Source organism: Dromaius novaehollandiae, chromosome 3, assembly GCF_036370855.1.
Source record: "Dromaius novaehollandiae isolate bDroNov1 chromosome 3, bDroNov1.hap1, whole genome shotgun sequence".
NCBI lineage: Eukaryota > Metazoa > Chordata > Aves > Casuariiformes > Dromaiidae > Dromaius > Dromaius novaehollandiae.
The window spans coordinates 52,038,278-52,066,262 of record NC_088100.1 but is presented as its reverse complement, the minus strand read 5'-3'; the positions used below and the strand labels follow the sequence as shown (position 1 = coordinate 52,066,262).

General features: G+C 38.9%; 2 protein-coding genes across 2 annotated transcripts in view; both read right to left on the bottom strand.

The window, feature by feature from the left end:
• Positions 1–119: 119 nt before the first annotated feature.
• MFSD4B (major facilitator superfamily domain containing 4B) lies at positions 120–12,138 on the bottom strand. The gene is made up of 4 exons (XM_026119937.2): positions 11,761–12,138; positions 11,144–11,312; positions 7,945–8,061; positions 120–5,383 (listed from the first exon to the last, which is right to left on the bottom strand). Exons 1-4 carry the CDS (start codon positions 12,019–12,021, stop codon positions 4,149–4,151), a joined length of 1,782 nt encoding a protein of 593 aa, XP_025975722.2. The 5' UTR covers positions 12,022–12,138; the 3' UTR covers positions 120–4,148.
• A 2,663-nt stretch (positions 12,139–14,801) lies between these two features.
• SLC16A10 (solute carrier family 16 member 10) overlaps positions 14,802–27,985 on the bottom strand; it is an 82,914-nt gene continuing 69,730 nt past the window's right edge. The window contains exons 4-6 of the mRNA XM_026119941.2: positions 24,247–24,390; positions 20,952–21,180; positions 14,802–19,799 (exon numbers count right to left, since the gene is read on the bottom strand). Of these exons, the coding sequence (XP_025975726.2) occupies positions 19,564–19,799; positions 20,952–21,180; positions 24,247–24,390 (609 nt within the window). The 3' untranslated portion in view covers positions 14,802–19,563. The remainder of the gene's footprint in view (positions 19,800–20,951; positions 21,181–24,246; positions 24,391–27,985) is intronic.

Sequence of the window (27,985 nt, the reverse complement as noted above, 5' to 3'; positions counted from 1 at the left end):
CAGAAAGAAGTTATTTTTACTACCATTAGTCTAAGCAGCAGTAAGCGTTAAATTTAGAAATCCAGAATAGCCTTCAAAAATAGAACAAAATTTTATTTAGAAAAAGGAACTGAAGCGCCTTTTCCAATTAAGAATTTATTACATTCAAGAAACAAGTCAGTCTATTAAATTTCACATTATACAGTACAATGTAAACCCACACCAAGCAGAATAAAAACTATTACTATACAATAGGACATACACCAATTGCTATGAGCTTTATGCAGAGTAATTAAAAACCATCAAGGCACCAAACGTTGCCAACTTCTGCATTCTAGCATTGTAAGGTCATTTATAGAATAAAAGTGCAAAGGGCAGGACTAACTCCTCAGTGCTTGCAGTACAATCCCGCATTTGACAGTGCTTCAGGTATTAAAAAAAAAAAAAAAAAAAAAATTGACTCACCATTGTAAAAGGTTACCTTTAACACTTGAGTAAATGGGCATGTTAAACCCATTCCTGTTTTTATATATAGACAAAAGCATAAATCTTATTGAATTCAGTAACTACGCCATTGATCACAGGTCTCGTCCTCAATGCATAGATGACTTTCTGTATTGATGTTTTTCTAGCATAATCAAGGCAATGGGAAGGTAGGTTTACTCGAGTAATTCCAACCCTAAGCACTTAGTTTAAACTAAGTGTTTAAGTTTCATAGAGGATCTTTAAAAGGCACTCTAAATAAATCCTCATTGTAACTGTATATGCCAAAAAAAATTTTACTTTCAAAATTTGAACATTAAAACTAACATTCATTTTCTAAAAGAAGCCTTGAGGAACACCCGAATCCAATAACTCTAGTAGTTACAGCCTTACTTTGAACACCAAGGCTGTCTAACGGCTATGAACTCGAGTCTTCATGGGAAATGTCTTATAGACCTGTTTTAATCTTAAATTGCTTAAAGTACATAATTTTGATTAAGGGACAGCCCTTTGACATTAAAAGCATACTTTTAAGGGTAAGGAGAACAAGTGATAAAAATGTATTCCATTTCCAGTTTGAGGCTAGAAACGATTAAGACATTACAGTTTCTAGCATGCTGGCCAAGACAATTCAAAATTTAGAAGTCATCCAGACAAAGGCTTCTGAGTAGCGTTCAAGTATGATTCCATAGGACACCATTCAAGGTAATTACATAATTGAGTTCTACTGTGTCTTCCTGTCATTATTTTTTTAGATCTTTTAATTGCTGTAAAGGAGAACTCTTACCTTAGCATTCCAGACAATTGCTTTATTTCTACTACTCATGATTTCAAGGAAAAAGAATAGTAACGTTCCAGCTATGCATTTAAGTGCATCATGCAGCAATTAATACAACCTGTAAAGTCTGTTTTGCACAGTATTTTTGTATTTGTTGAGAAGACATTAGTCAAACACAAATAAGCACATTCCAGTATGTTATGTTCAAGGAGGTTAGAGCACATTTCTTTACAGGGCTTTAATTTCATTTCCCATTTTACTACTTGATTATGCAACACTTCCTAGCTATCCCTGAGAATACTTGCTTGCACCACATTCCCATTTGGCAGTTCATTCAAAAGAATTAGAGTAGGAATTGGGGATTTTTAGAAGTCTTCCTGGTTGCCCGGTGGGTAATTTTCTTTTGGCAACATGATCTCAGGTGTAAGGAAACTTAAAAAAAAAAATCACTTAAGAGTCTCTCCAACAGAAGCCACCATAGCTCTACTTTGAAATCGCTAGTTCCAGTTCCTTCTACTTTAGGCTAGAAATCCAGCCAAAGCTTATACAAATATTTTTGGTAAATACTCCAGCTAGAACATTCTTGGTGTCTTGTAATAACTTCTCAAACACATTGTTAGGCCTCTAGCTGTTCATATAAAGCATATGGATTGTAATCACAGCAGCAGAGCTGGCTTGGAACCATGTCTATATCTTCTTTTGTTTGTCCTGTACTGAACTCACTTTTTGTCAAAAGATAATCTGTGACATCCCTGAGGTAGAGGGAAATCCCATAAAAGCAGAGTAGAAGTGCTTGTCCCTTCCCCTCCCCAGCAGGATATGTCCATACCATCAGAGGACACTCCCTATTTTCTAAATATAAAGCGTATTACGGAGTGGAAGAAGAGGAAAAAGGGAAAAAAGAAAAACTTCAAGCATGGCAGTCTTAATCTACACTCATTTAAGTCAGCATCTTAGCCATGCCATTTCATTTATTATTATCCAAGACTAAGTCAACACATAAGTCTGTACAGACTTACTCCTGTTGATTACATGCAGCCACACATAGCTAAAACAGGATTTGGGCTGATATTTAAAACCACTGCTTTAAGCAAAGAGAACCCTTACATAGCAAGTGAAACAAAACAGTAGTTATAAGTAAGTAAAGGTTCATGCATAACATTGGAAAAGATGCCACAGAAGTGTGCATATGCATGCACACACCCATTACCAAAAAAAAAAAAAAAAAAAAAATGCAGCACACAAACAGGCAAATATGCAATGGCATTTAACTACCAACGAGGGAGGGAGGGAGAGACCCTTCAACATTGCAAGGTTCCAAAAAAAAAAATTGAAGTACGAAACTTTTCACTGCAAGTTGATTCCTGCTTATTAACTTCTCAGAAGTCAACAAGAAGTCATTATATTCTAGGTTGAATACTCAGAGGACAAGAGAGAACAACAACAACAACAAAAACTGAAAATACACTAAACAGCTAAGATTCTGTGTTGTTACATTTAAAGCTATTTTGTCAGTAAATTAAAACTCTTAGCAAGAAAAATACTAAGAAAAGTGCAAAGAAGAAAACAAAACATTAACATATTCTGATCTTTAAGAATACTAACCTAACAATTTTGGTTTTCGAGGAGACAAATTGCAACACTTGTTTCAAATTCAGGGTTTTTTTTAAATTTATTTGTGCCATTAGCTGCTTTTTTTTTTTTTTTAAACCTGTTACTGGGGAGGGCTCACTGACATGATCAGTCCTTCTGAGCTCCTCCTGGTTAGTAGCAATCAATCAATCCACAAATGTAAACCACTGCTTCTCCTCTGGGAAGAACCTGCCTGTGAGTCATTATCCAAAGAAACAAAAAGCAAATGGCACCAGTCCAACTCATACAGGACAAGATGAGGTACAGTACAGTCTGAAAGGATTGTCTCATCAATAGTTCTATCTTATTTTCAAATTTTCATTTTAACACATCCCTATATGAAAGTCTTGGCATAGGAAGCCAGCAACGTTGTTATAGTTTTAATTTGAGCAACTTGCTTAAAAATAGTAAGTTCCTAGGTCAATACCATACATTGTTATCTATTTATACATAAATTTTATCATCTTAATACATATGGTGATTTCAATGGTAGTGCAGTAATTAAAGACTTTAAACTAGTTGGATGTGTTATCACTGGTTAACTAGTAAATCAGAGTTAAGCATTATAGCAGACTCATGAGACCAATTTTGTCCCCCTTCCCATACACTGCTTTTAAATGACCCAGAAGTGGGGTTCCACTCTTAAGAATTAATCCTTAATACCTTTTGTCTTGTAACAGAACCAGAAATTTTTCTGGCAGTTTGCCTGTAGGATATCCAATTTACGGCCACTGGACATCACCTGACATTTAACTTGATTTCCTGGTTTATGTATGTCACACACAAACTTTCAGTGCAGTAGGAACATTCTTCTTTTGTGAGATAAGTTCAGAATCACAGATAATAGATTTCTCTCATTTCTGATGAGAACGTTTTGTGACCAAGCACCTCAGAATTGCACCCTTCATCCACACCCAAAAATGCAAGTGGTCTGAACAGTCCCCTGTTTTCCAAGTTAGTTTACATTACAGCATCACCTACTTAAATGCATGCCTCACATTTAGAAAACATCTCTTATGTTTTAAGATTTTCAGTATCATCTAGAAATTTTATCACATTACCCCAACCACATCACCATGGACTTTCCCACTCCAAGATACATAGGTGCAGACTGAAAATGAAAGAAGAGAAAGGACTGGACAAACAGAAGTGGAAACACATAATCCTGCGCCACTGTAAAAAGATTCTTGAACCACTTTACAAGAACAGCTACAATTCAATTGCATTTCCCTTTTTTAGAAAAAGTCAGCTTTTTTTTTTCTCTTTTTTTTAAACCTCAATCATTCTTCTCCCGGTCAACATTCACATTTTTTATCACAGGGGAGCTACCAGCAGCCACTGGAGAACCACCTAATACATCACCTGAATGTGGCTGGAGAGAGACTTTGGCTGGAGAGTCCCCTGGTATCTTACGGGAGGTCTCTATCACAGAGTTTCTCAGTGTATCATTCATTTCTATTACCTCAAAGTCTGCTTCATTCCATTCACCTGCATCCTCCTCATCCTCTTCATCTTCATTAAGTCCAGAGTTTGACAACAAAGCTTTCCGGTCTTCACTCTCACCCATTTCTTTCAAATCACCCTCACCAGGAGAGTTGGCTAATTTGTACATCACAGGAAACAGTATAACTGTCATTGCAGAAGTTCCCAGTGCAGTGTACATGATCACAGGAACATGGTGAAACTTTCCTTGAAGATAGCCAACAACTGCAGGAATACACATCTCACCCAGAGCAGCACCGACCACAAATAAAGAAGCAGATTTTCCTTCGATGGTAGTGTACTGTTCTATCCAGGAAATGCCGCTGGGAAAGATGGTAGCCATTGAAGCTCCATATACAGCGGTCCCGGCCCAGAGTGAAACTGGGTGTTTCGCAAAGAACGCCAGGCATGAAGAGGAGACAGCAGAGCCTATGATACTCAACACGATCAGAGTGCCTGGGTATAAGCAAGCAGCACCACAGATTGCCACTCCTCTGCAAGCAGCAAATGCGCCCCAGAAGACAGAATTCAAAGCAGCTGCTTCATTTTCTTTCATCTCAGCAAAGATCTTTGCATAAGTAAATATGTAAGAGCCATAAGTGACCTCTGCTCCCACGTAGCAGAAGAAGAATATGAAAAGGAGAAAAATAAGGGCATAGTGGTATTTGGCAGTTACATGTTTCTGCAAAGCCGCCTTTGATTTGTCTCGAGCTGAGCCACTCCTTGAATACAAAATAAAAAAGAAGAATGAAACAAACAGAAGACACGTCCCTATAACAACATAGGACCACAAAAAATCCACACCGAGATGGTGTTTCAGCGCAGATGTAGTTGATGCTGTTGGCACAGACTTCAAGACAGACTGGTTTGTCTTTTCCTCTACTGGAAGGTCTTCAGATACGGAGCCTCCCAATGCCATTTTAGCCAGAATTGGAGCCACAAACGCACCTACTGCAAAACTGAAGTGTAAGGCCTGCATATGTGGTCCAGCTTCTGTTCCCCATGTATTCAGTGCAAGTATATTGCCACCTGCAGATTGGAGAGAGGAGGATTCATTCATTCATTTCAGTCTGAAACCAGATATTGCTTTAAAAAATAACCAAAAACAACAACAAAAAACACACAATTTGAATATGTTGCTAATCAGTCTGCCAGGACAACTAACTGTTTGTGACCCCGCTGATATGTATTCAATTTGCAATAATCCCAACTTTAGCAAATACAACATGCAAAAATTGCAATTAACTAACATTTGCATATAAGCACCCTAAACCTGCATGCATAGTTGAGTTTTAGGAGGATATTCACAGCAGTCAAAATAAAAGAGCCAGAAAGTAGCTCAATCCAGCAACAATGGCTGTACTTAATTATCCTATTTGACAATTTATCTGTTTATGTCCCAGTATAGCCGTATCTGGCTTGGCCAGCCATTCCCCAGCTCTCCCCATTTTCCTCTTCCAGAGGGTTTAAACTGAAGATTCTTCAGCACATCAAACAGTCTCCAGTAACACTGCTACTGTCTTCCCAGATCATCAGTCGCACTCACCTGTAATTTGTAGCATTCCTCAGCCTTTTTTCAAAACAGCAGATCTAACTGCTTCTCATTTCTATAAGTTTTAGAGACAACAAAGCAGAATCCTAAGAATCAGAGCTCTCATTAAACACCCAAGGAACCATCAAGAATCACTTGCTTCCGATGGGCAAGGACTACCCCAGCTGTGTTCAAATGATCCAGAAGCAGAAAGGTGTACCATAATATTGCTGCAGAGGCCAAACTACAATACCCTCAGCTCCACAGCAATGCTAGACAGTAAGATCTGAGAGAGACGTTTTTAAATAGCTTGAGAGGAATGTGGGAAAATAAGAACAGTAATCAAATTTCTGTGCTACAGTACAGCAACCCTTGTCACTCATCACTAATATTCTTCCAGATTAATTCATTTCTATTCTGCTGCCTTGCCTCTAGCTTCTCCCACTACTGCTGTTCAAGCTGGGAAGTATCCCTGTCCAAAAGGGTCTGGCTTTCAGGCAGAACCCACTCAAAGAATTTTTACAATAAACCCAAAGGATTTTCCCATATGAAGAATTTTTAAACCAAGTACCATATATATGATCCTACCAGGGGCAGCAAAAATGCCTCTGCATTCAGATTATTTAGCATAATCTGTGCCACGGCAAACCATCTTTTTCACTAATGGACCCGATGTCATGCTCTCTTTAACGTTACAGAGCTCTCTAAAACGCCACAGAATTATGACAGACAGCTCACATGCAAAGTCATCATTTCACTGTGTTGCCTACCAGCCAAGCCACTGAAACAAACCCCTGGCTTGGATTCTTTCACAGGTGTTTGGATAAGAAGGCCAGGACATCAGCCAGTTATTACTCAGAAATAAGCCTTCCCCAAAGCAGGTCAGCCAGATACAGCATTATCATACTCACTAGTAAGTAAACACAGGCTTCCTCAGCAAGCCAGAACAGTTGGCACACTGCTGGCACAGCACAGGAAGGAGGCCAGGGGACTAGCTTCTTGTTGCTGCTTTAACACCACCTCCTGCTCAAAATTCAGGACAGTCTACCACTGCTCTATTTTTGGTTGTATCCTGACCCCCATCTGCAAGCATACCAGTGTTATCGGGCATCTCCTATTCATGCTTATATGTCTCTTGCCATGGCCTCACCTCCTGACTCAAACTGCTTACTACAGCCCTACCACTAACTCATCTTTCCTAAGCCATATCCCATGAACTAACACCTAATTTGTGTGAGAATTTTTCGTACCTCTAATATAACTGACCTTCCTGACTGCACCTGTATGACATTTGCTTCATATCTTCATCAATACATGCTCCTCCAATAAGGAGCCTCTACTAAGAAATTGGTTTTGAAAAGGTTTTGAAAAAAGGTGTTTTTTCAGGGCTGTCCCCAGTGTGCACATGCCATTGACTTGCAATTTGGGGTCAAAGAATAAATCTGGACTCCCAAACACCTAAGCGATGCTGGCCAAAGGCATCCAGCACCCTTAATTCAAAGGGATCAATGACATGTGCTCTCAGTGAGCTATAGCAGTAAACGTCTGGTGTGAATCTCAAAATGCTGCCTGGCCAGGTTGAGGTAGCCAACTGTCCGATACAGCAGCTGTGAGCATCTTCGTCTCTCAAACATCAGAACTTGCTCAGGACAAACTTTGTTCCATCTAGCACTAACGAATAGGAACCCAGCTAGCTTCCCGTAGATGAGTAATTCTAAGAAAACACTGTTTTAAGAGACAACAGCATATGGCACTTCCCTTAAGCCTGTAATTGCCTCCTGAAGTGCATACCGGTCTTCTACAGGAAGCAAGAGATAGCCAGCTTCCCAAGCCAACTTGTCCCAAGCCCCAAAAACAAGTAGGTCTGTTACAGAGACACAAACTCTGGAAGTCTCAGGAGCAGAATAAACCACCAAGAATCCTGGCCAGATACAACAGCTCCCCTCTTTCAGTTCAAAATGTGCCAAATGAAATACTTCAAGCTCATCAAAATTGTTATTGGCAAGTTTTCACTCAGTTCAGTGAAGGATTGAGATTAATGGATTGAGAGGTCATTTACCTGTGTCCAGAATTCCCATGGAACCTCCAATAACTGACATCAAGACAGTTAACAGCAGGGATTTCTTACACCAAGGTATGCCATAAAGACCAATCGTTGTTCCAAACATGGATAATGCTATAAAATAATTAAAAAAAAATTATATTACAGCTTCCATTTTAAATACAAAATATACAGTAAACCACAAAATACAAATACATTAGTAATTCTTAGTTGCAGATGACTATTAGGTGATGTAACCTAACTACTTCAATTAATTATCAGCAGAAGCAGTCAGAAAAAAAGGTGTGTGTGTGTGTGTGTGTGTGTGTGTGTGTGTGTACACACATACACACACACACACACACACACACACACACACACACACACACACACACACACATTCAACAGAACCATTTTTTCCTTGGAAAATTGGAGTTTCAAAATATAAATACTTTATGAAACTGCACTTTTTTGCTAAAGCTTTATTTGCAAGGAGAGTAACATCCCCTACAACATTTTGATTTAGAAGTATCCTTTATCAGAAAAGAAGATAAAAGTGGTTTTGAACAGGATAAAATTTTTCTTCTGAGAACTACAAAGCATTAAATTTGACTCAATTTAAAAGGAAGCCAAATTAGTAAACTCTTAAAATCCTCTAAAGTGACTGCCCCTTGGTCAATAAGCAACTTCCATATAAAAATGTTAGTTTTCCTTGATATTCTGTTCCCATATAAGGGATGTATTCCAAATGATTTCTAGATTATCAAGAGACGTAACTACAGTATTTCAGACCATAAGGTGAGCTGAAATTCATTAACTGTATTAGTTTTGCTTTATTTACTAAATAGACAATATACCAATTTGAAAAAGATATTAGAGCTGATGGAAATTATTATTAAAAATTTGGGAAGAAGTTCAACAGTTAACTTCTATGTTTATGATCACCTTCAATTAAAATATTCTGCAAGTAATATCTTGAATATATAGTATTAGGTATTTAGAAAGCTTGTATTAGTTTATTATTTTTCAGATCAATGCTGGTCAATCACAATTCTGGCAGATACTAAAAATCAATGGGGATAGATGCAATTAAGAATGCCTCCTCCCCTAAAAAGCAACCCAGAACCCCAGTGAGATACTTGAAATACATGCCTCAAAACAATTTTAAAGGCTAGCATACTGAGCTGCATGGGCAAAAGCTAAGGATGGGGTGCATTAAATCCAGCTTCTCCAATGCCTTACACAGAGCTGAAAAATAACTTCAGTGTGAAGGTGTCCACTTCTGATCTTCACCTGAAGATCAGTACTTAAAAGCTTCCTGACAAAGAAAGATTATGTTTTCAACTTTTTCTCTGTACAGTAGCAGAGATTCAACAGTTGAAAGGTGGGAGGTACACTAACCACATGAGCAAGAGCATCCCTTATAATTCAGCAGTTCAAACTGTATTTCTGACTTAGTGCTACCAAATTGGAAGTGGCTGAGAAGATGGAATACACTCTCCAAGCATTGTTGACAAACAGCTATCCTATGTAACAGACCAAGGAAGCCAGAAAATACTGAACTACTACATGTTAATACTCATTTCCACAGATGAATCAATGCTATTACTCAAGGTAAAATCTCAAATGTCAGAGACAGACAATTTTGACAGATGTGCAAAAAAGATCAGAAAGCTAAAGGGAACATTCTTTGTAAGTGTTCTGGAACAGAGGGAAAAAAAACAGGTGGGAGAACAAATAAAGCTGAAGGACATCTTAGAAGGAGAACAAGAGGAACTGACCCAAGGAGGGGAAGACAAGAGGAGGAAAAGAAAAGAGACAGACATTATATGACGTGATTGCTCATGATACCAGAAGGTAGGCATATAGGGTAAGAAGAGATTTAAGTTCAAATGCTAGCAATGAAAAATGAACCTTCCCATATTCTCCAGAGCAACCTTGCGATTAGAGCACTGTCCTTAAGGGAGGCAGAGTTATGTCTGAATCTCCCCAAGCAAAGATATGGGAGAAGCAGGAATAGGAAGAACCCCAGTATCTTCTTCAACCACTAACTTACAGCACAAAGGGACATGCTGCCATTATTAGGTGTATTTTAAAAGAAACTGGTTGCCAATGTTGCCCTTGAACAGAAAAAAAGATGGGCTTCTAGAATTTCAGGTATGTTCTGAGAATCTCTACCTGAAAAAGCCTCGTAACGTGACTCTGTGAAAGGAGCATTTAGTTTCTGCATTATAAGCGTGGCAGTCGGCAATTTAACCACTTAGTAGCCCAGTTTCGCCAGAACTGAGACAGTACTATGCTTGTACAGGGAAAAAAAATTAAAAAAAAAACAAACTTATGCACGGCTGAAAAAACATTAAAATCATAAACCATGTTTCCTGTAAATATCTGCATGGCTAGGCAGCAATTAAGCAGCAAGCTTTTGAGATCACAGACTTTTAAAATCTTTCACTTTAAGTCTTAATTTGATTCAATCAAAATCTCTGTACTTTTGCTAAGTACACAAAGGTGAACGCTCCTGCTGAACTTTAACAAAGAGAAAAGTTTTACAGTATAGCTTTCCCTACTGAACAGTACCTCAGCATGACTGCAGTAGCTTTCAGCTGTGTGCAGGTAAAAGCCACAGTTTCCCTCATTTTGTTTATGCATTTCACAGAGTGACATAAAATATTGTATGCTTCAGAGAGGATCTAATATAAAGCATATCATTTGATACAGAGAGGAAAAAAAATCCAACTTTTTTTTGGGGGTGCAAACCAAAGGCACCTTTTGGCCAATCCGACCAGTTTCTGTCAACTCAAAACCAGCTACCGCTATCAGTATGCCCAGGAAGCCCATCTGCTTGGAAACAATGCCATGCAGCAGTAATTGCTGAACATACATAGAGTCAGAAACCAAACAAAATGTAATTTTGTAAGACTGAATGACAGCTGCACAAGCATCATATTTTATGAAGAACAGTATTATATGCCAGCAGGCATCAGACTTTCATTTCTCAACACTGCTGTAGAAAACCAACGAGCTTCTATAAGATACCATGAAAGCCAAAGAGAAGTTGACCTGAAAAGTTTCCCATCAAATAACATTTCATAGCCAGTGATCGTACCATCAAATTGCCACAGCATAATTTAAAACAGTGGTTTAAAATACATAAAGATTCATGAGCAGGGGGGAAAAGTGTGTATTCAGAGACATCTATGTTTTTCCACACGCTTACCTAAGAGAAGATGCGCATTCATGCAGTCAAAGAGAACCCCTCCAAGCACTGATCCGCCAAGGTAGCCCAGCGAGCGGCCCACGAAAATATAGTAAATGTCACTGACGTTTTTATTCACGTTGTCGGCCAAATTTTGAAAGGTAGGGCCCAGGACAGCAATACTCATACCCTGCAAAATATTTTAAAGGGATTTCTTTTCCGCGTCATTTTTAACCACCCGGAAGTTTCCTTGGCCGCGTCCACAAGCACCGAGCCGGGCGCCGGTGCGAGCCTGCCCCGCTTGAGAGCGCGGCGACCCCGCAGCTGGCCTGAGGCAGCCCCCAGCTCGCGCCACAGCGGCGGTTAAACGGCTTACCGGCAGCCGCGCCGCCCCTCGGGCACGCGCGCAGCCGTTAAGCAGCCCGGCCTAGCGGGCACGGACACGCGCGCCGCCGTTAAACGGCCGGTCGCGGCCGCCCGCCGGGCCGAGCCGAGCGCTCGAGGGACAAACCGGAGCGGCGAGGCAAAGCGGGGGGCAACCGGCGGCGGAGACCGGGCGAGGAAGCGCCGGGTGACAGCCGGCCCGGGACCCTCGCGGCGCCGAGGCGCGCTCCCGTCCCGCCGCCCGCCGCGCTCACCAGCCCCAGGAAGGCGGCGCACAGCGCCCCAGAGATGCACCACCGCAGGGCTGCTCCTTCCCTGCCGCGGCCGCTGCGCCAGCTGCCGCCGACCACGGCCACCTCCGCGCGCGACGGGTCGGCGGCGGCGAGGAGGCGCGGCGCCGCCGGCCCCGGCCCTGGCCCCGGCCCTGGCCCCGGCCCCGGCCCTGGCCCTGGGGCAGCGCCCGCCTCCCCCGGGCCGGCGAACCGAACGTGCTTCTTCCGCTCGGCGCCGGCCATGGCTCCTTGCGCCGCGGCGCCGGCACCAACGGCCGCTCCGGCCCGCGAGGGAACCCGGAACCGCTAGCCCCGCCCCCGCGCATCACGGCGAGGGCGGGGGAAGACTACAATTCCTGGCGTGCTTTGCGGAGCAGCGTTCCCCCCTCCCAGCGCCCTGGGTGGCGCTGTCAAGCGAGGTAGAGGAGGGGGCTACGGCGCGTGCGCACGGGAGGCGCCGTCTCCCCCCGCGGAGACGGGCTGCGGCCTCGTGCAGAAAATGGCGATGCATTCGGTGGTTTGAACAAATGCGGCCGTTAACGTAACACTCTCACCTTTGCGTCAGGCTGTGTGAGAGCTTAGCAAGAAAACCCCTGCAACGTCTACCTTATATTTAACGGTGATTCCTCGGGAGCTTCCCCACTCTCTCATCTGTCGCCTGGTGGCACCATGTGACTCGGGAGGACAGAGGATAGGGATTAAGCTAAAAAGGTGCCTGCTTTCGTTAAACAAACGGCTCATCCAGCTGATCCCGGCCCGGCCTTAATGTGCCCCTTTCACAACCCTGGCTTGAGCCAGGCTGCAGTTTTTGTTCAGCAGTGGCATAGTGCCAAAATGACTGCTGTCATTGCTTAGCTGTGACTGTCCTCTTCAATCTGCCATGTCTATGTGTAAATTCATGCTATGTGGCTTTGATACACAGCAGCAATGTAAGCACTGAAAATCTGTTGCTTCCGCGAGACCTTTGTGCACTTGCCTCTTACCTATCTGTAAAAGAGGAGGAAGATACGTGCTCCTTTGAGAGCTACTCCTGCCGCAGCTTAAGCTAGGGGCTCAGTTTCTCCAGGCTTACCAAGAGTACAGACTTTAGCCCATCTATTTAAACAGATTTTTTTTACTGATTTTTACCACTTTCAACATAACATTTTACATAGCAGTTATCCAGATGATTGCTCTGTGTGACAGCCATTCTCCTGGTCCAACAGGTAACAGCTGATGTCATCCCCTCCAGATATTTTCAAATTTTTTTTCAACAGTTTTCCAGTTGGTGACTTTTGTCCACTCAATTTGTAACAACTTTTCTAACATTAAGTTAAAGCTAATTAATGGCTAACTCTGAACACATGTATAGCAGCATCCTATAATGGCTACAAGTTGCATCTTTATTTTCACGAGTGCCTCAGAAAAATGTAGCCTTTCCAAGAATGCTGTGCAGCAATATATACTTTGAATAGATAATGTATCTGCAACCTCTGGCATTTTTTTAAAAAGCGCAATTAACATTTTATTTTTAAAAAATTCTATTTTAATAAGTTTTATATGGTGATTTGCACAATTAAAATAGTTACAGTCCTATGCTGTACTATTTTCCTTATCTTTAGGAGACAATTAAAAGTGTACCCATGAAGTCACATAAGTACCCTTTTCTGCTCTTGGAACCGTTGCCAGCTGCTTCTATATTGGTCACACTTATGTCAGGGTCAGTGGCAAACAAAGGTTGTTTTTAGTGTGTATCAGAATACTTACAGGCTCTTTCTCAGGGAGATCAATCTGTGTGCCTAATTTTAAATCCCATATATTCAGCTATTTCAGTTATGAATACTTAAGGTGTTCTTGGACTACCCCATCTCACTTACCTACACCATCCTACTTTTCTATATAAAACTGAGCTTTTGCTCAAACTTCTAAAGGGCATTTATCCTTTGACCAAATTCAAGGATTGCAAAACTTCAGTCATACTACACACTCTAGCAGGTTTAAATAGCCAGAAAAGGGGGATTTATGTGTAGGCCTCACTGATCAACACTTTTACAAAGCTATAAGTTTTGAGATAAGCCTCAAAAAAATGTAACTCTTTAGAAATAACTTCTACAGGTAATACAAGTGTGTTCAGCCTACTATTTCCAGAAAAACAGATCTTGGGAGACCCGCCCCTTAGGAGGCCCAATGGCTTTTTCTTATTTATAAAAAGTCTTTGGCATACAGGCCAAAATCTATTAATTTGATTTGTTCTCACAGCATTACTGTGTGTGTGCTGTTTCAGACACAAGTTACTTTTTTAATGCATTATCACATTTTGAAATATAAACAGTCTAGATGATAACTGCAGAATTAATGGGAATGTTTTCTCTTTATCATCAAGTATGTTTATTAAAGAAAAAGGAAATATTTGGCCCTGCTACAAAAGGAAATGTGAATTAAAGGTGATTTACTGAAGCTGTCAATGAGAAAATGTTTCATACTTCATATTGCCAAGGTAAATCAAGGTGAAATTGATGGTAGGCCAGTAAGTGATCAGAGTTCCACTGAATTACACTGCCAGTTTATTCAGCGAAACATACTGAATTCTTTTAAAATGCTGTTGAAGTTTATTCTACCATTGTTTCCCTCCCTTCCTCCATTTTACTTCTGCCTTTTGTGAATGCAGCTGTTCTATATATTATCTGTAAGTCAGATATATTTTAAAGCAATCTTATTAAACCCCAGAAGGGACAATATAGTGGATAAAATTTGCAGAAGCATGTAAATAACTCTGGAAGTCAGTATTTTAGGCTTATAAAAACCATTGTGTTTAAAATGAATACTCAGTACAATTAGAATGAAATAGGTTGCACCATATATCAGTTTCAGGGTAAATGTAATAGAGATGTTCTAGTTCAAATACAGTTGTAATAAGTGGCGTAAGGGCTTTTATGTGAGTCTACACATGAGATTCAATAATATATCTAATGCTAAATTACTTTTAAGAAATTACAAGTTTAACAAGAGAACAAGACCTAAAAAATGATACGTGTGATACCAAATGGGGCACTTAAGAACTACATCTTTATTCTGAATAATTTGAGACTGATCGCAGTTATTTTAGCACCATGAATAACATTACACATTCATTTCTTACGCTTATAACAAAGCAGATTTTAAAGAATGGAGTTAAGGCTAGCAAAATGTATACCCTTTAATATCAAAAACAACATACAAAATGTGATGTCTATAAAGATACTTTAAATGTGTCAGTGTCATCAATATTAGCGCACATTTTAGTATAAAATATTATCAGTCTAATCTTAGCATACACAGTTCTGAAATATTAAAAATGTTGACACAATATATAAGACTAAAAGGCACATTAAAATATGCCAAAGTGTACATTAATAAAAACCTCACTCACTGTCAGGAATTTTAATGGTGCTGTGTTTGTCAATAATGAAACATACGAATGGAAATTATTACTTTTTCTCAACTATTAATCTCTAAACACTTTCTCCCACGTTCCAGTGCTACAGCTCCTATAGTAAATGCGCAATGTTCGTATGCCCTGGTGAAAATATATTGTATTTATATATATGTACACGCACACACACAACCTTGTAACATCAGAGGGTCATTTCCAATAGAGGAGTTAAGATGCCTAAAAGTCAGTTTCTGAAACACTTAATTTCTAGACTGCAGCTCTCCAGAGTGGGATCCAGACCCAGGTGTGGCAGCGGCTCCACTCTCTGCTCAGAGAGGACGGCTGAGCCCCTCCACATGGGCTCCCGCAGAGTGAGCAGCAGAGCTGGGAGCAGCCCGGTGCCTGCACAGCAAGAACATGGCTGCTCAGACTAATCTGTAAGGACAATCCTAATGATGGTGGCATCCTGAGATACTTCATTCAAGGCCTGCAGGGAAGCATCTCTCGTCCCTTTGGCATGTACTACCTGAGGCAAATAACCGAGCAGGGTGTTTTGGCTTTGAGGTGGTAGTATCCACCTTTTATGTAATAAGCATGTGATCTGAGTATTCATCTACTACGCGTGAAAATGGGGTTCAGTCTCTTCTATCTGATTCAACTTCAATCTCCCACCTCACGAAAAAGTGCCTTATCAGGCTATGGCTATTCGAAGGTTTAATGCAGGGAAGAAGTTTGAGAAAGCAAAGCTGAAAAAGTACTATCTATATTCAATATGGTATGCATCAGCTTTTAAAATCCAATGTCTCCAAAGGGAATTTAGGAATGTGTATGCCCAGGCATTGTGTATGAAGAGCCAAAGGAGAAAGATGTGATTATTTACCTCATCTGATACTGAATATACACTTAAAGATGACCATGATGAAAATAATGATGTATTAAATTACAGCACAAAGAATAGGACTGTAAATTTCATCACAGTGGCATCTTAAATGAACCTTTTTCTACCCAATTTCTTCTGAAGCTTACCCTGAAAATATTTAATGGAAAAAGGAGGACAATTAATCTCTTTACAGGATGGAGGAGCAATGTCTATGAAAAGCACTTCATGAACTGCTCAAAAGAGGATTACATTTGGATCTCTGAACATTTTAAGGGGGCTTTTTTGAACTAGTGTTTTAATTTTGGAATCAATCCCCAACAAAATTAAAACTTGCATAAATTAGGTCATCAAAATATGAGTTTAGTATATTTCATAAAAATGAATTTCCCCACCTAAAATTAAGTTCTCTGACAAAAATGTATTTACATTTACTCAGCCAAAATAAAATCGAATTCCTGGTGCTTTTCTGTTTCAGTGTTCAGAATAAACACCGCCTAAGATAAAATTCTGTGTCATACCGTGATTTTCGCATGAATGGACTAAATATTGATTATTGTATTGGCTTTTTTTGTTTTTGAAAAGAGAGAGCGCTAATCTCATTTATAAAACTTCAGGGCATATAAAATCCAGTATCTCTCTCAATAAGTTTCTCAATAGTTAATTAGCCTCACTACTAACCATTTGAACTTTACTTCCATTTTAAATTAATCTAATTTAATTTTAGGGCACAATCTTGTTACAATTATGACCAAAAAAGAGCTTTTCCTATTGGAAACTGACAGTGAGGATGCTAACAGAATCATCTCTTAAATATAACTTGTTTTCTAACTGTTCTGAAATTTTGTTTTTTTCTGCAGTATTTCCAATTTTACTGTTGTAAAATAAGCACTGACATCTGAAATAGGTTCATTATTCCAACATCATCACACAAACATGACTTCCTCACTGCTGACTCTGCATCCCTCTCCTCTGGCATCCCATGACTCAGCCGTCCCTTTCATACAGTTTGTTTTTTTTTTTAATGAGTCATTTATCTTGTAAGCATTAACTTACCTTTTTAGCTACTCCAATATAAGAATTTGCATTTTTCTGTACATTTTTAAAGGGTTCAGCAAGAACTAATCCTTACTACTCTTACACTATTTCTGTATCATTTATAAAATTTAACAGCAATTATTTCATATTCTCTCCCAGATCATTTATATATAGACATTATAGAGCACCAGGTCAGGAAGATGCCAGTTAGGTCAAGATGTCTGATAACAACAATTTCAAATCACATTACTGCTAAAATGCAGCTTCATTTTTGGTTAAAAACTTATAAAGCTAAAACACATGAAAAATAAGAACTGTGATAAATATTAATTTTTCATAATAAAGCAATATGAAATAAAAGGCTTTCATCACACATATCAACATCTTTTGCATTGCCCAGATAGAAGATAATACTGAATAACACATTCTACAGAAATACGCCAAACAAGAACAGTGTAGGCTGTTAACATCATTTCAGTAATGAAGGCAGCATTTTGTAGTCATTTTAGTTAACAATACTACCAATATTTTAAGGAAATTTTCAGAAATACTTAGGACATTCAGAAGAACAAGTCCCAGTGAAACATAAAGAGACCTCTGTTCTTCATGTGTTTTTTTCCACTCCCAAAACTCTCTCATACACCTCACTATCATTTCAATTCTTTTAAGCCTCACTCACATGTGGCAGTGATTGAAATTCTGCAATATAAACACAGTATGAGCTCTGGCCTTCAATAATTAGGATGCCTGCATGATTATGTTAAAAGGATTTTTGAAAATCAATGTATATAAACTTTCTAAGTAATAGTATTGCTAACAATGTTTTATATCACAGGTGTACATGGGCCTTCTGAGCAATTTAATACAATTCTGGAAGAAGGAAAAACTACAAAAATAGGAAAGACATTACAGGTTCTAATTTTAAAACAATACACCTCTGTAACTTATGTAAGGAACAAGTATTGTTGCTAATTAAGAAAATGCACTAAAATGCACGTTTAGTCTTAAAATCATGTTTAGTTTGCCCTTTGCTAAAAGGCACATCTAAACAGGAAAACAAAAATTGTTGGTGTTGAATGGATCTGAAATAAAGCATGTTTAAGTATTCCATTGTACTGCTGGTTCAATATCCACAAATAAACAATGCACTTGGAAGTGTTTTATGATAAACTGAAAAGCACACAGTGTCCTTCTCATCTCAGGCAAAGTATTATGTTTTCAAATATTTTTCAGAGAAAGAGGTGTTTCGAAAATACATGCTCGACAAACATTATGGAATACCTAGGAATATGGAAGTAACGGAAATATTTTCGTATGTTAAGCAAGTAATAGGGTATGCAAAGACATTTCTTTATATTTCAATAAAACATGGCGCTCTATCCTACATGCAATTGAACACAGCTGTAAAGACCCATAATAAAGTTGCATGTTCATTTAGTGCAAAAATCTTTTCAATTGTTGAATGTCATTTTAATAGCTCCACATGTTAAAACAACTCAATATTATTGCACTTAACATGTATTCTTTAAAGCTGTCTTGTGTGTAAGAATTAAAAACAATAAGAACCTAAAGATACAACAAAAGAATTTTAAGTTTAGTCTGATTCACAATACTGCTTCAAAGTACTGCTGTCAGTGTGACTGCAAAACTATCAGTTATTTTGAAGTTTAGCTGAAAAAATGTATATATATACATTAATATTACTGCCTTGGCAGAAAAAACATTAGAACAATCTATCATTCAGCAGCTTTACTTCTGAATGTAGTTGATTTCTGTGCTTAGTTTGTGCATTTTCAAAACCTGTATCCATCATGAATTTCATCCTTAATGTTCTTTGTTCATGATACTGTGAAAAAGGTGAATCAATGCAAGAGGTCAACGTTTAAGCAAACTGAGCATGCTGGAATATTAAGAGAATAAAACAGATACTTTTTAAATAATTTAGCTTTCTAATACAAAATGATTTCAGCAAGAGTTAAAGTTAAGGGAATCAAAAAGATGTATGTTCACATTCATGATACAGAATTTTGAAAGACTTTAAAGCAGCACGAGAAACTTTAAAAAAATAAATCAGTCATAAGAGCTACTAAATGTTCAACTATAAACACCCAAAGGTGTTTCCTGCATTGGATGGACCGTAAAATTATTGAAGAGTCCTGGGTCAGTGAATCAGAAACAGCTTTCACACTTCCAGAAATATGTTCTGATGAATTAGAAAAATACTCTCTTCACACAGAGAATCACTATGCATGTACACACTAATGCTATAAAACTTCAAATACCTTACAAATGTGGCTTGAAATCAAACTCAAGGACTTGTCAAAAAAAAAAAAAAAAAAAGCGTTCAATGGTATAAAAGATTCTTGCAGTTTGAGCAATAGTTCAAAACTTCTTTAGTATCATGGTATTTTCAGCCAAAACCTATAAACCTGATCTAACTTTTGTAGGAGAAGGGTAGGCTAGTAGAGGAAAGAAAGCATCAAAAACCAGATTCTGTTTTTTTGAGTGTTTTTTCTGCAGTGTCTGACACAAAAGTGCTTTCATTTTCCAGCATTTTCTCAGTAGTTTCTCCATCAACAGTTTTTGCTCTTTCTTTTAACTTCTGCCGTTCATGGACCCAAGGGATAAAACATAATATAGTGCCGCCAATAAGGGGAGGAACTCCAGCCAGGTAGAATGCTACGTCATAGGTACCTAGGTGGTCACGCAGTAAACCTGCAAAGACAGAAAATGATCACTGATTTACAACGGGACCTTGAGAATCTATTAAAAGAGGGTTCATTCTCTGGACTCAGAAAATTGAGGGCTGGCATGGATTACTATAATCACTAACCTGACTACCTGAAGGCCAAATATAAGTGTATCTTTTTAGAAAGGCATTCCAGAGCTTCAGATATTGAAAGAATCATGTTACCCCTCGACTGCTTAATTACCAACCATTGTTAAAAACATGTATTGTATTTCCTATTTGAATGTTGCTTACTTCAACTTCTCCAGCATCTGAATCTTGTAGTCACTGACAAATTCTCGCTTTTAGTAACAGCTGCCTTTGATCAAGGTGCCTCTTATTTTAGATATACTGCATATATTGCATCTCCTGGTAGCCTCTTACTAAAAAGCAGGTTTTCCAACCTCCTCCAAATAGCCAAATGCTAGTTAAGTATCAATGGCTGAGATAGTGTATCCAGGAATCACCTAGTTAATGCTATTCTAGCTTTAAAATTTGCTCTTTATAATGCTGCATAGTTCAGTTACATCTTACTAAGTATCTTTCAGTAGCACTCACAAGACCTTAGGATAAACTATGGTCAAAAAAGATTTTAGCTTAAGCAACCTTCACCTCCCAAGAAACTACAACTTTAAACTTTAAAAACCTGTATTTTGTCCAGCAGTCTTCCATTAAGGAATGAAACAAAAGCCAGTGTTTCTGTTTATAAGAAGCAATTAAAGTGACTGGAGCTTTTATCCTCACGACCGTTTTTACATGAGCAAGTTTCGGAATCCAGTTAAATTTCAAATTCTAATTGGGAGTCCTGTAACACAATCAACATTTAGGCTGTCCACTCAACAGCATGGAAAATGTCAGGTCCTTAATCCAATCTGGAAGCCTGTATTTCTTTTGAGAGGAATGGTTTACCTCTGCATTATTTAATAAAAAAAGACTGAAGCAAACTTTAAACAGTAACAGTATATCAATAACCCAGGAGCAGCAGGTAAACTCATTGTATATGCTGGAGCAAGGAAAGGGAAGAGATACAATTTAAATGCACTGCATATGATGTAGGAACAGAAAAATTGGCAATAACAAAAAAAACTCCATACAACTCTAAAAACATATTTACAGCTACAGACTTGATCTACACTTACCTGCAATGGGTGGACCAACTGTCATAGGTATTGACATAAGTCCTAGCAGAAATCCTATGGCCTGGGAGACATCCTGAGCACCAACAAGCTCAAAGGCAATAGGAGCCATAATGCAAATGAAGCATCCATCAAACAGGCCCATGAAGAGACAGACAGCAATGAGACCTCCGAAGACATGGCACAATGGAATCATCATAGACATCAGGCCAATGAAGAAGAATGAGGTCACCTAAACATTATCAAGGAAAAATATAAAGACATATCGCATCAAATCAGCAAAGATAAGGGAGTAGATGAATTTTCTTGCATTTGTAAGGAATTAAATTGCCTGCCCCTATTTCCTTTAAAATAAATATTAGCACCTTCCATGGATTACCACTGTCAGAAGTTACAAACCAAGATAAAATAAACACATAGGACTGTCATAGAATACAGTCAAAGAAACTCAACTACCCATTTCAGTTTTTTCACATCTTTTTCATTATCTATCCTGCAACAGGTAGATAATGAAGTCATTTCCTGTGCACCAACATTTTTTTAAAAGGTTACTCTTCAGCCTTTTTACAAATAAAAGCTGCAAAAGATCAAAATTTTGATATAGCCAAAATACTGCATAATTAGGCATCTCACGGTTGTCATTAAACATTGTAATTTAAGTAAAAATATCAATATTATTACAAGTGATTACTTCAGGCTACTTACAGTCAACAGAGGTGGTTTTTGAAAGTCTTATTTCAATTTTTTCACATCAACCCACCTTGCTGTATTTCTGTAGCCATGTTTATATTTGTATATATATAGTCTTATCAGCACTGCATTTAAGATTATTCTTTGTTTGTAGTAAGTTAAAGGAATCAAACTCCATCTTTCAGCAAAATGAAGCAGAAGTTAATCAAAAGAAAATCAAAAAGAAAAAAAATCGAAAGAAAGTTTTGTTTGTGCACCATCCATAGGTCAACATAGCACACCACCTAAGTGCACAAACAGGTTTTCCAAACAAGATATCTGCATTATGCATTTGTCACCTGTAGACCGTTAAAACAAAAACATGGTCACTTAAAAACTACACATCAAAAGTTTTTGAAGGATAAGTGACATCAAATATATGACTTCACTAGGAAAAGTCTGCAAGCAGACACCTGGGCAAGACTTAATTTTCAGGACAGCATAAAAAATTCTTTTAGATAATGTATGTTATTTAGCATACTAAAGAAAACTGTTGTGAAATATCTGCAATATGATATACAGAAACAGAGACAATTAAGGAACTGGGCTGTTTATAGAAATGTAAGGATAGAGGTGAAGGAATTCTTAGTTCTTCTGGGGATTATGTTACATAAAATATAGAAGGCTATTTAAGATGAGTTTATATCTAAGAAATAATGTGGTTATCTGCAGACAAATTGTAGACAAGACATTGTTGACTACATTCATTTTTTTGCCATATTATGACGAAAGGAGCACTAAAAACAGAATCACTAAACTCTTCAGATCAAAAAGACAGAAAGCATCATTCTATTACTTAACATGATTTACAAAGCAGAATTCAACAAGAAGGGATTCAGAAAAGGAAGGATAATGGTTAAATTTGCAGAACAGACTTTTTCATTAACCAGTGTAAGTTGTTCAACTGTAAGACTCAAGTTCTAAGTGGAAATACAGTTTCATTTGCATTTGTCAAATTTAATTCTGAACCAATTTTTGCAAGGAGACAGGATACTAGCTACACTGCTCACAGTGCTGTGAAAGACTGCTTGAAGATTAAGAAATACTGACTATACAAATATTCATATTACTCTTAATTATTCAAAGCAAGATTTACAGACATATAATATCTCTCAAAACAAAAAGTTATGAAAATAAAAGCTTTTGGGCACATAAACTCTCTCTAGGTCCCCTACAAATTCTGCCTTTGTTGTGTCTACGACCATCATGTCTGCAACACCACTTTCGCTCAGCTTAGAGATACAAATAAAAAGAATGATGGTATGAACTGCTGGATAAACCTGAATAACACAACACTCATGAGATGTGGTGAAGAGTCATTTTCACTCCTAAAAATGCTGATTTGAAACAAAAGAGCTAAAGATGTAGGTGCAGCACACGGCGTAACTACAGGGAATATATTTTTTTCCTGCCTGTAACTAGTTGAAACCAACAACACTCAGAAACAAAAGTATCAGAATTTATGCCCTAAACAGGAAAGTCACTGGCTTTTAATTTTAGCCATCTGAAGAAAAAAAAAAAACTTCCAAAGTTTTGCTGCAAGTTTGACATGTATGAGATAAAAAGAACTAAAGGTATTTGTGCCTGGTAAATCACATGAAACATTTCAGTGTTGCCTTTTCACTGTTTGTCCTAATAATAAAGAAATTTCTTAAAAATGTAACAATAGGTAGTGAATCAATCCAAATAAATGAGGTACAGTCCCAGTCTCTTTTACTAGGGAGGCTAAATTTATGTAACTATGGCAACAAATGCTGCTTGTTCAGAAAAGTGGTTCTTTTTCAGCTTTTGTTTTCAATGATGTAGTACAGCTAATAGCCATTAGATGTCTTCCTTGTTATTTCCTTTTAAAACAAACCAACAACAGTGGTCAGTAACATGTAAGCTGTTACAATTAAAGCTTTTCTAAAAATCCGCACTAAAACTGCCAGTTTCTAAGTGCGGAAGAAAAAATGTATAGCCTCCTCCATCCCCAAATTTAAGCATTTCTGGAAGATGGAAGAACAGTAACTTATCTCCTCCATGCAACTCTTTCTGTTACTCTCATCATTGAAGATGCCAAGTAACCCACTTCATTCAGCAAAATCTCAAGTATCTCTAATATTCTAATGGTTATATTAGCATGTGATATGCACAGGACGTATTTGCCACCTAATTATCACCTAACAAAGATCAAGAAAAAAAGATCCACAATCCTTAGCAGAGGCACGTGAAGAAATCTTTCTGTAAAAAACGAAATCATGGGATAAATGGCAAAGCAGAATCTAGAGAATCCCCAAAGGTTCGGTCGCTCTGATGCTAAACATTAGTGTTTCTTTCTTTCTCAACTGAGAACAGCCAGCAGGCGGTACCTATGTTTTATTAGCATTAAAAAAAAAAAAGATCAGCAATAGAGATTCATGAACTTTACACTGAAGGGCCCTTGTACCAAAAGCCATACATTCAGTTTCTAAAGGTTTTAAATTTCTCAAATTTGAATATCAAGTTAATTCTGTTTACTTACAGCACCTGCAACTAAAACTTTCAGAATATCGTTTGTATATTCCTTCACAATTGTGTGAAGACATACCTGTAAATAAACCTTTTTTGCACCAGGAATATAATCTGCAACTCTGCCAAAGATCAATCGGCCAATTCCCGAAGTAATGCCCAGACACAGCAGAAGCACCTCTTCTGGCACGCTGTCACCAAATCTGTCTTTTACATGCTTCATCTGTTTAAAAAGAGGGATGAGAAAATAAATTGGCTTTAGAATGAAAAACAGGAGAAACCTTACAAAACTTGATATTAAAAAGAAGTAATCCATGAATCTCCAAGACTTAAATTATGGCTACAAATAATAAACTTGCTTATTCTGCTTTTACGGATGTTAGAATATATTTTGCACTGGCATATCAGTGTCAAGTGTGATATCAACAACAACAATCTGAAAATATGTTATTCACAACTATTAAGAAACTTAGTTCAGGAAAACAACACGGCTACATCTAATACACAAATGTTCCCCCAAGAACATATATTTTACTAGCAATAGATGTAACCTAGTGCAGAATCCACAAAAGATGATCTCTAGAAGAACTGGTTGCTTCACTGGCCAGGGCATACTCTGAGGTCTGAAGGCACTGAATGATTAATGATTATCACTGCAATACTGTTCTGTTCATTAAGACAAGACACATACTTACAAAACTTCTAACAGTTCAGGGCAGAAGCGAGAAGCAGAGGGGCAGAGACCTGGAGGACAACTCTAATCACTCCAGTCTTTCAAAAAGGGCAAGAAGAAGGACCCAGGGAACTACAGGCCAGTCAACCTCACCTCTAGCCCTGGAAAGGTGATAGAACAGCTCATCCTAGATGTGAACACCATGCATATAAGGATAAGCAGGTGAATCAGGAGTCGTCAGCATGGATTCACCAAGGGGAAAGCACGCTTAACCAACCTGAGAGCCTTCTCTGGTGGGATGACTGGCTGGAGAAATGAGGGGAGAGCACTGGATGTTGTCTACCTTGACTTCAGCAAGGCTTTCAACACTGTCTCCCATAACATCCCCATAGGCAAGCTCAGGAAGGGCAGGCTAGATGACTGGACAGCGAGGGGGATTGAGAACTGGCTGAATGGCAGAGCTCAGAGGGTTGCGATCAGTGGCACAAAGTCTACTTGGAGGCCTGTAGCTAGAAGTGTCCCCCAGGGGTCAACACTGGGTCCAATCCTGTTCAACTTATTCATCGATGATCCAGATGAAGGGACAGACTGCACCCCCAGCAAGTTTGCTGAGGAGGAGTGGCTGATCCACCAGAGGGCTGTGCTGCCATTCAGAGGGACCTGGACAGGCTGGACAGATGGGCAGAGGGGAACCTCATGAAGTTGAACAACAGGACATGCAGAGTCCTGCACCTAGGGAGGAATAACCCCACGCACCAGTACAGGCTGGGGTCTGACCTACTGGAAAGCAGCTCTGCAGAGAAGGACCTGGGGGTCCTGGTGGACAACAGATTAACCATGAGCCAGCAATGTGCCCTTGTGGCCAAGAAGGCCAATGGTATCCTGGGCTGCGTTAGGCAGAGCACTGCCAGCAGGTCGAGGGAGGTGATCCTCCCCCTCTACTCAGCCCTGGTGAGGCCACACAGTTGGGAGCGCTGTGTCCAGTGCCAGGCTCCCCAATACAAGAGAGACATGGAGCTACTGGAGCGAGTCCAGCAAAGGGCTATGAAGATGATGAAGGGACTGGAGCGTCTCCCATATGAGGAAAGTCTGAGAGAGCTGGGACTGTTCAGCCTGGAGAAGAGAAGGCTGAGGGGGGGAATCTTATCAATGCGTTTAGATATCTGAAGGGAGGGTGTCAAGAAGATAGGGCCAGACTCTTCTCAGTGGTGCCCAGCAGCAGGACGAGAAGCAAACTGGGTACAAACTGAACAAACTGTACAGACTGTACAAACAAGGGTACAAACTGAAACACAGAAAGTTCTGTCTGAACACGAAGAAAAGCTTCTTTAACAGAGGGTGACTGAGCACTGGAACAGGTTGTCCACAGAGGTTGTGGAGTCTCCTTCCTCGGAGATATTTAAAAGCTGTCTGGACGCAACCCTGGGCAACGTGCTCTAGGTGACCCTGCTTGAGCAGGGGGGTTGGATTAGATGACTTTTAAAGGTGCCTTCCAACCTCTACCACTCTTTGTGATTCTGTGAGACAGTGCACGGAAGAGGGGCACTGCAGACTGACTCATCCTGTGGTCACCATGCCAGAAAAGGCGAGGGAAGAGGAGCAGGAATCCCCTGCAGTGCCCACGACCAGGTCACGCAATTCCAGGAGACGGTGCAGGAACAGCAGCAAGGAACAAGGCCAACTGGAAGATTGATTTAATAGCCTCTTTGGCAAAATAAATAAATAAATAAAAACAAAAGACTGGCTTGATGCTTTTTTATTTTTTTTGTATTCGTTCTGGTTCCAGAGCCTTGGCAGCACAAGATTTTCAATTTTTTTCTTATCAACCACAAAGAACAGAAATAACCTATACATAAGATTCTCACGCAATCACTTTTTGAAACACTGGTGGCAATACCAAATAAGCCAAAGTGAGCATGAGGAGATACAGAAATTTTCTGCGTAGTCCTGCAATCTCTATCTTCTAGTTGTAAAAGTACAGACCAACTGGATTGAAAACAGCTTCTGAACAAGAAGCTGCAAAGACTTAGAGGTGTGAAACACATTGAAAAAAATGGATTTTAAAGAAAGGTGTGGTAAAAAGATTTGAGAAACAAGGTGACCACAGGCTGACAGATCTGGATAGCAAAGGCTGCACACTGATTTTTGTTACCAGTTCTGATTATGTGATATCATTTTAAACTAAAAAACCCTTATTTCCCTTATCTATACAATTGAAAACTCCAGTTTTAATAAATATTTATAGAATGAAATAGTCAGTATTATTTTTTGGCCAGAGTACTAACACACAAGCAGAGCTACTTCTTCAAAATAAACAGCATTTTGCTGAGTGGTGGTGATTTTCTTAGATATAAAATCAAAAATCTTTTTTTTTAAGTTTACGTATCACAGAAAGTCTATTTATTATTAATTTGCCAAATATAATTGATTTTGTCAGAACGGAAGAAAAAATACAGATTTTCTTTTGTGTTTTAAGAACAACTTTAACTTCAGTTAGAAGGTAACTCTATATCTAGGTAACTATTAATGCTGTACTTACAACTGAGTACCTGGATTTCTCAAAGCAAACTCAGAAGGTAAAATGCTGTCCTCTCTCAGATCAATGGGGTAAATACTGGATTCAATCCACTCCTTAAGTATGAAAATAACTGTTATTCATCTTGAGCATCGAATATCTAAACCACTACTATTTTTCAGCTTTCACTCCTCTTAAGCGCACCATATACTGCAAGAGAGCTTCCAGCTGGATGCAATGAGAAACTTTTCCAGCAGGAAGGCAGTAGAGCAGGTTGCCCAGAGAGGCTGGAGGTTTTCAAGACCCAACTGGACAAAGCCCTGAGCAACCTGGTCTGATCTCATGGCTGACCGTGCTTGAGCAGGGCTTGGACTAGAGATCTCCCGATCTCCTTTCCAACCTCAATTATCTTCTGATCCTATTCTATGATATTCAGTCTCAGTGATACAGTCACTATTAACCTCTAAGTAATAACAGCATTATTAACTGAATACCTGAAAATACATCAATTCAGAATTAATTTAGAATTACAAGTGCTAACTCATTACAGACTTAAAGAAATTTCTTGTAACTAAAGGTTGTAAGTTCATTTATTTATGATTAAGTAGCTTAAATGAAATGCCTCCAGAA

Coding starts and splice junctions, on each gene's coding strand:
- MFSD4B (XM_026119937.2), bottom strand. CDS start 12,021: ATGGCCGGCGCCGAGCGGAAGAAGCACGTTCGGTTCGCCGGCCCGGGG. Junction 11,313..11,760: donor GCGCCGCCTTCCTGGGGCTG/GTGAGCGCGGCG, acceptor AATATTTTGCAG/GGTATGAGTATTGCTGTCCT. Junction 5,384..7,944: donor CATGGGAATTCTGGACACAG/GTAAATGACCTC, acceptor TCCAATCTGCAG/GTGGCAATATACTTGCACTG.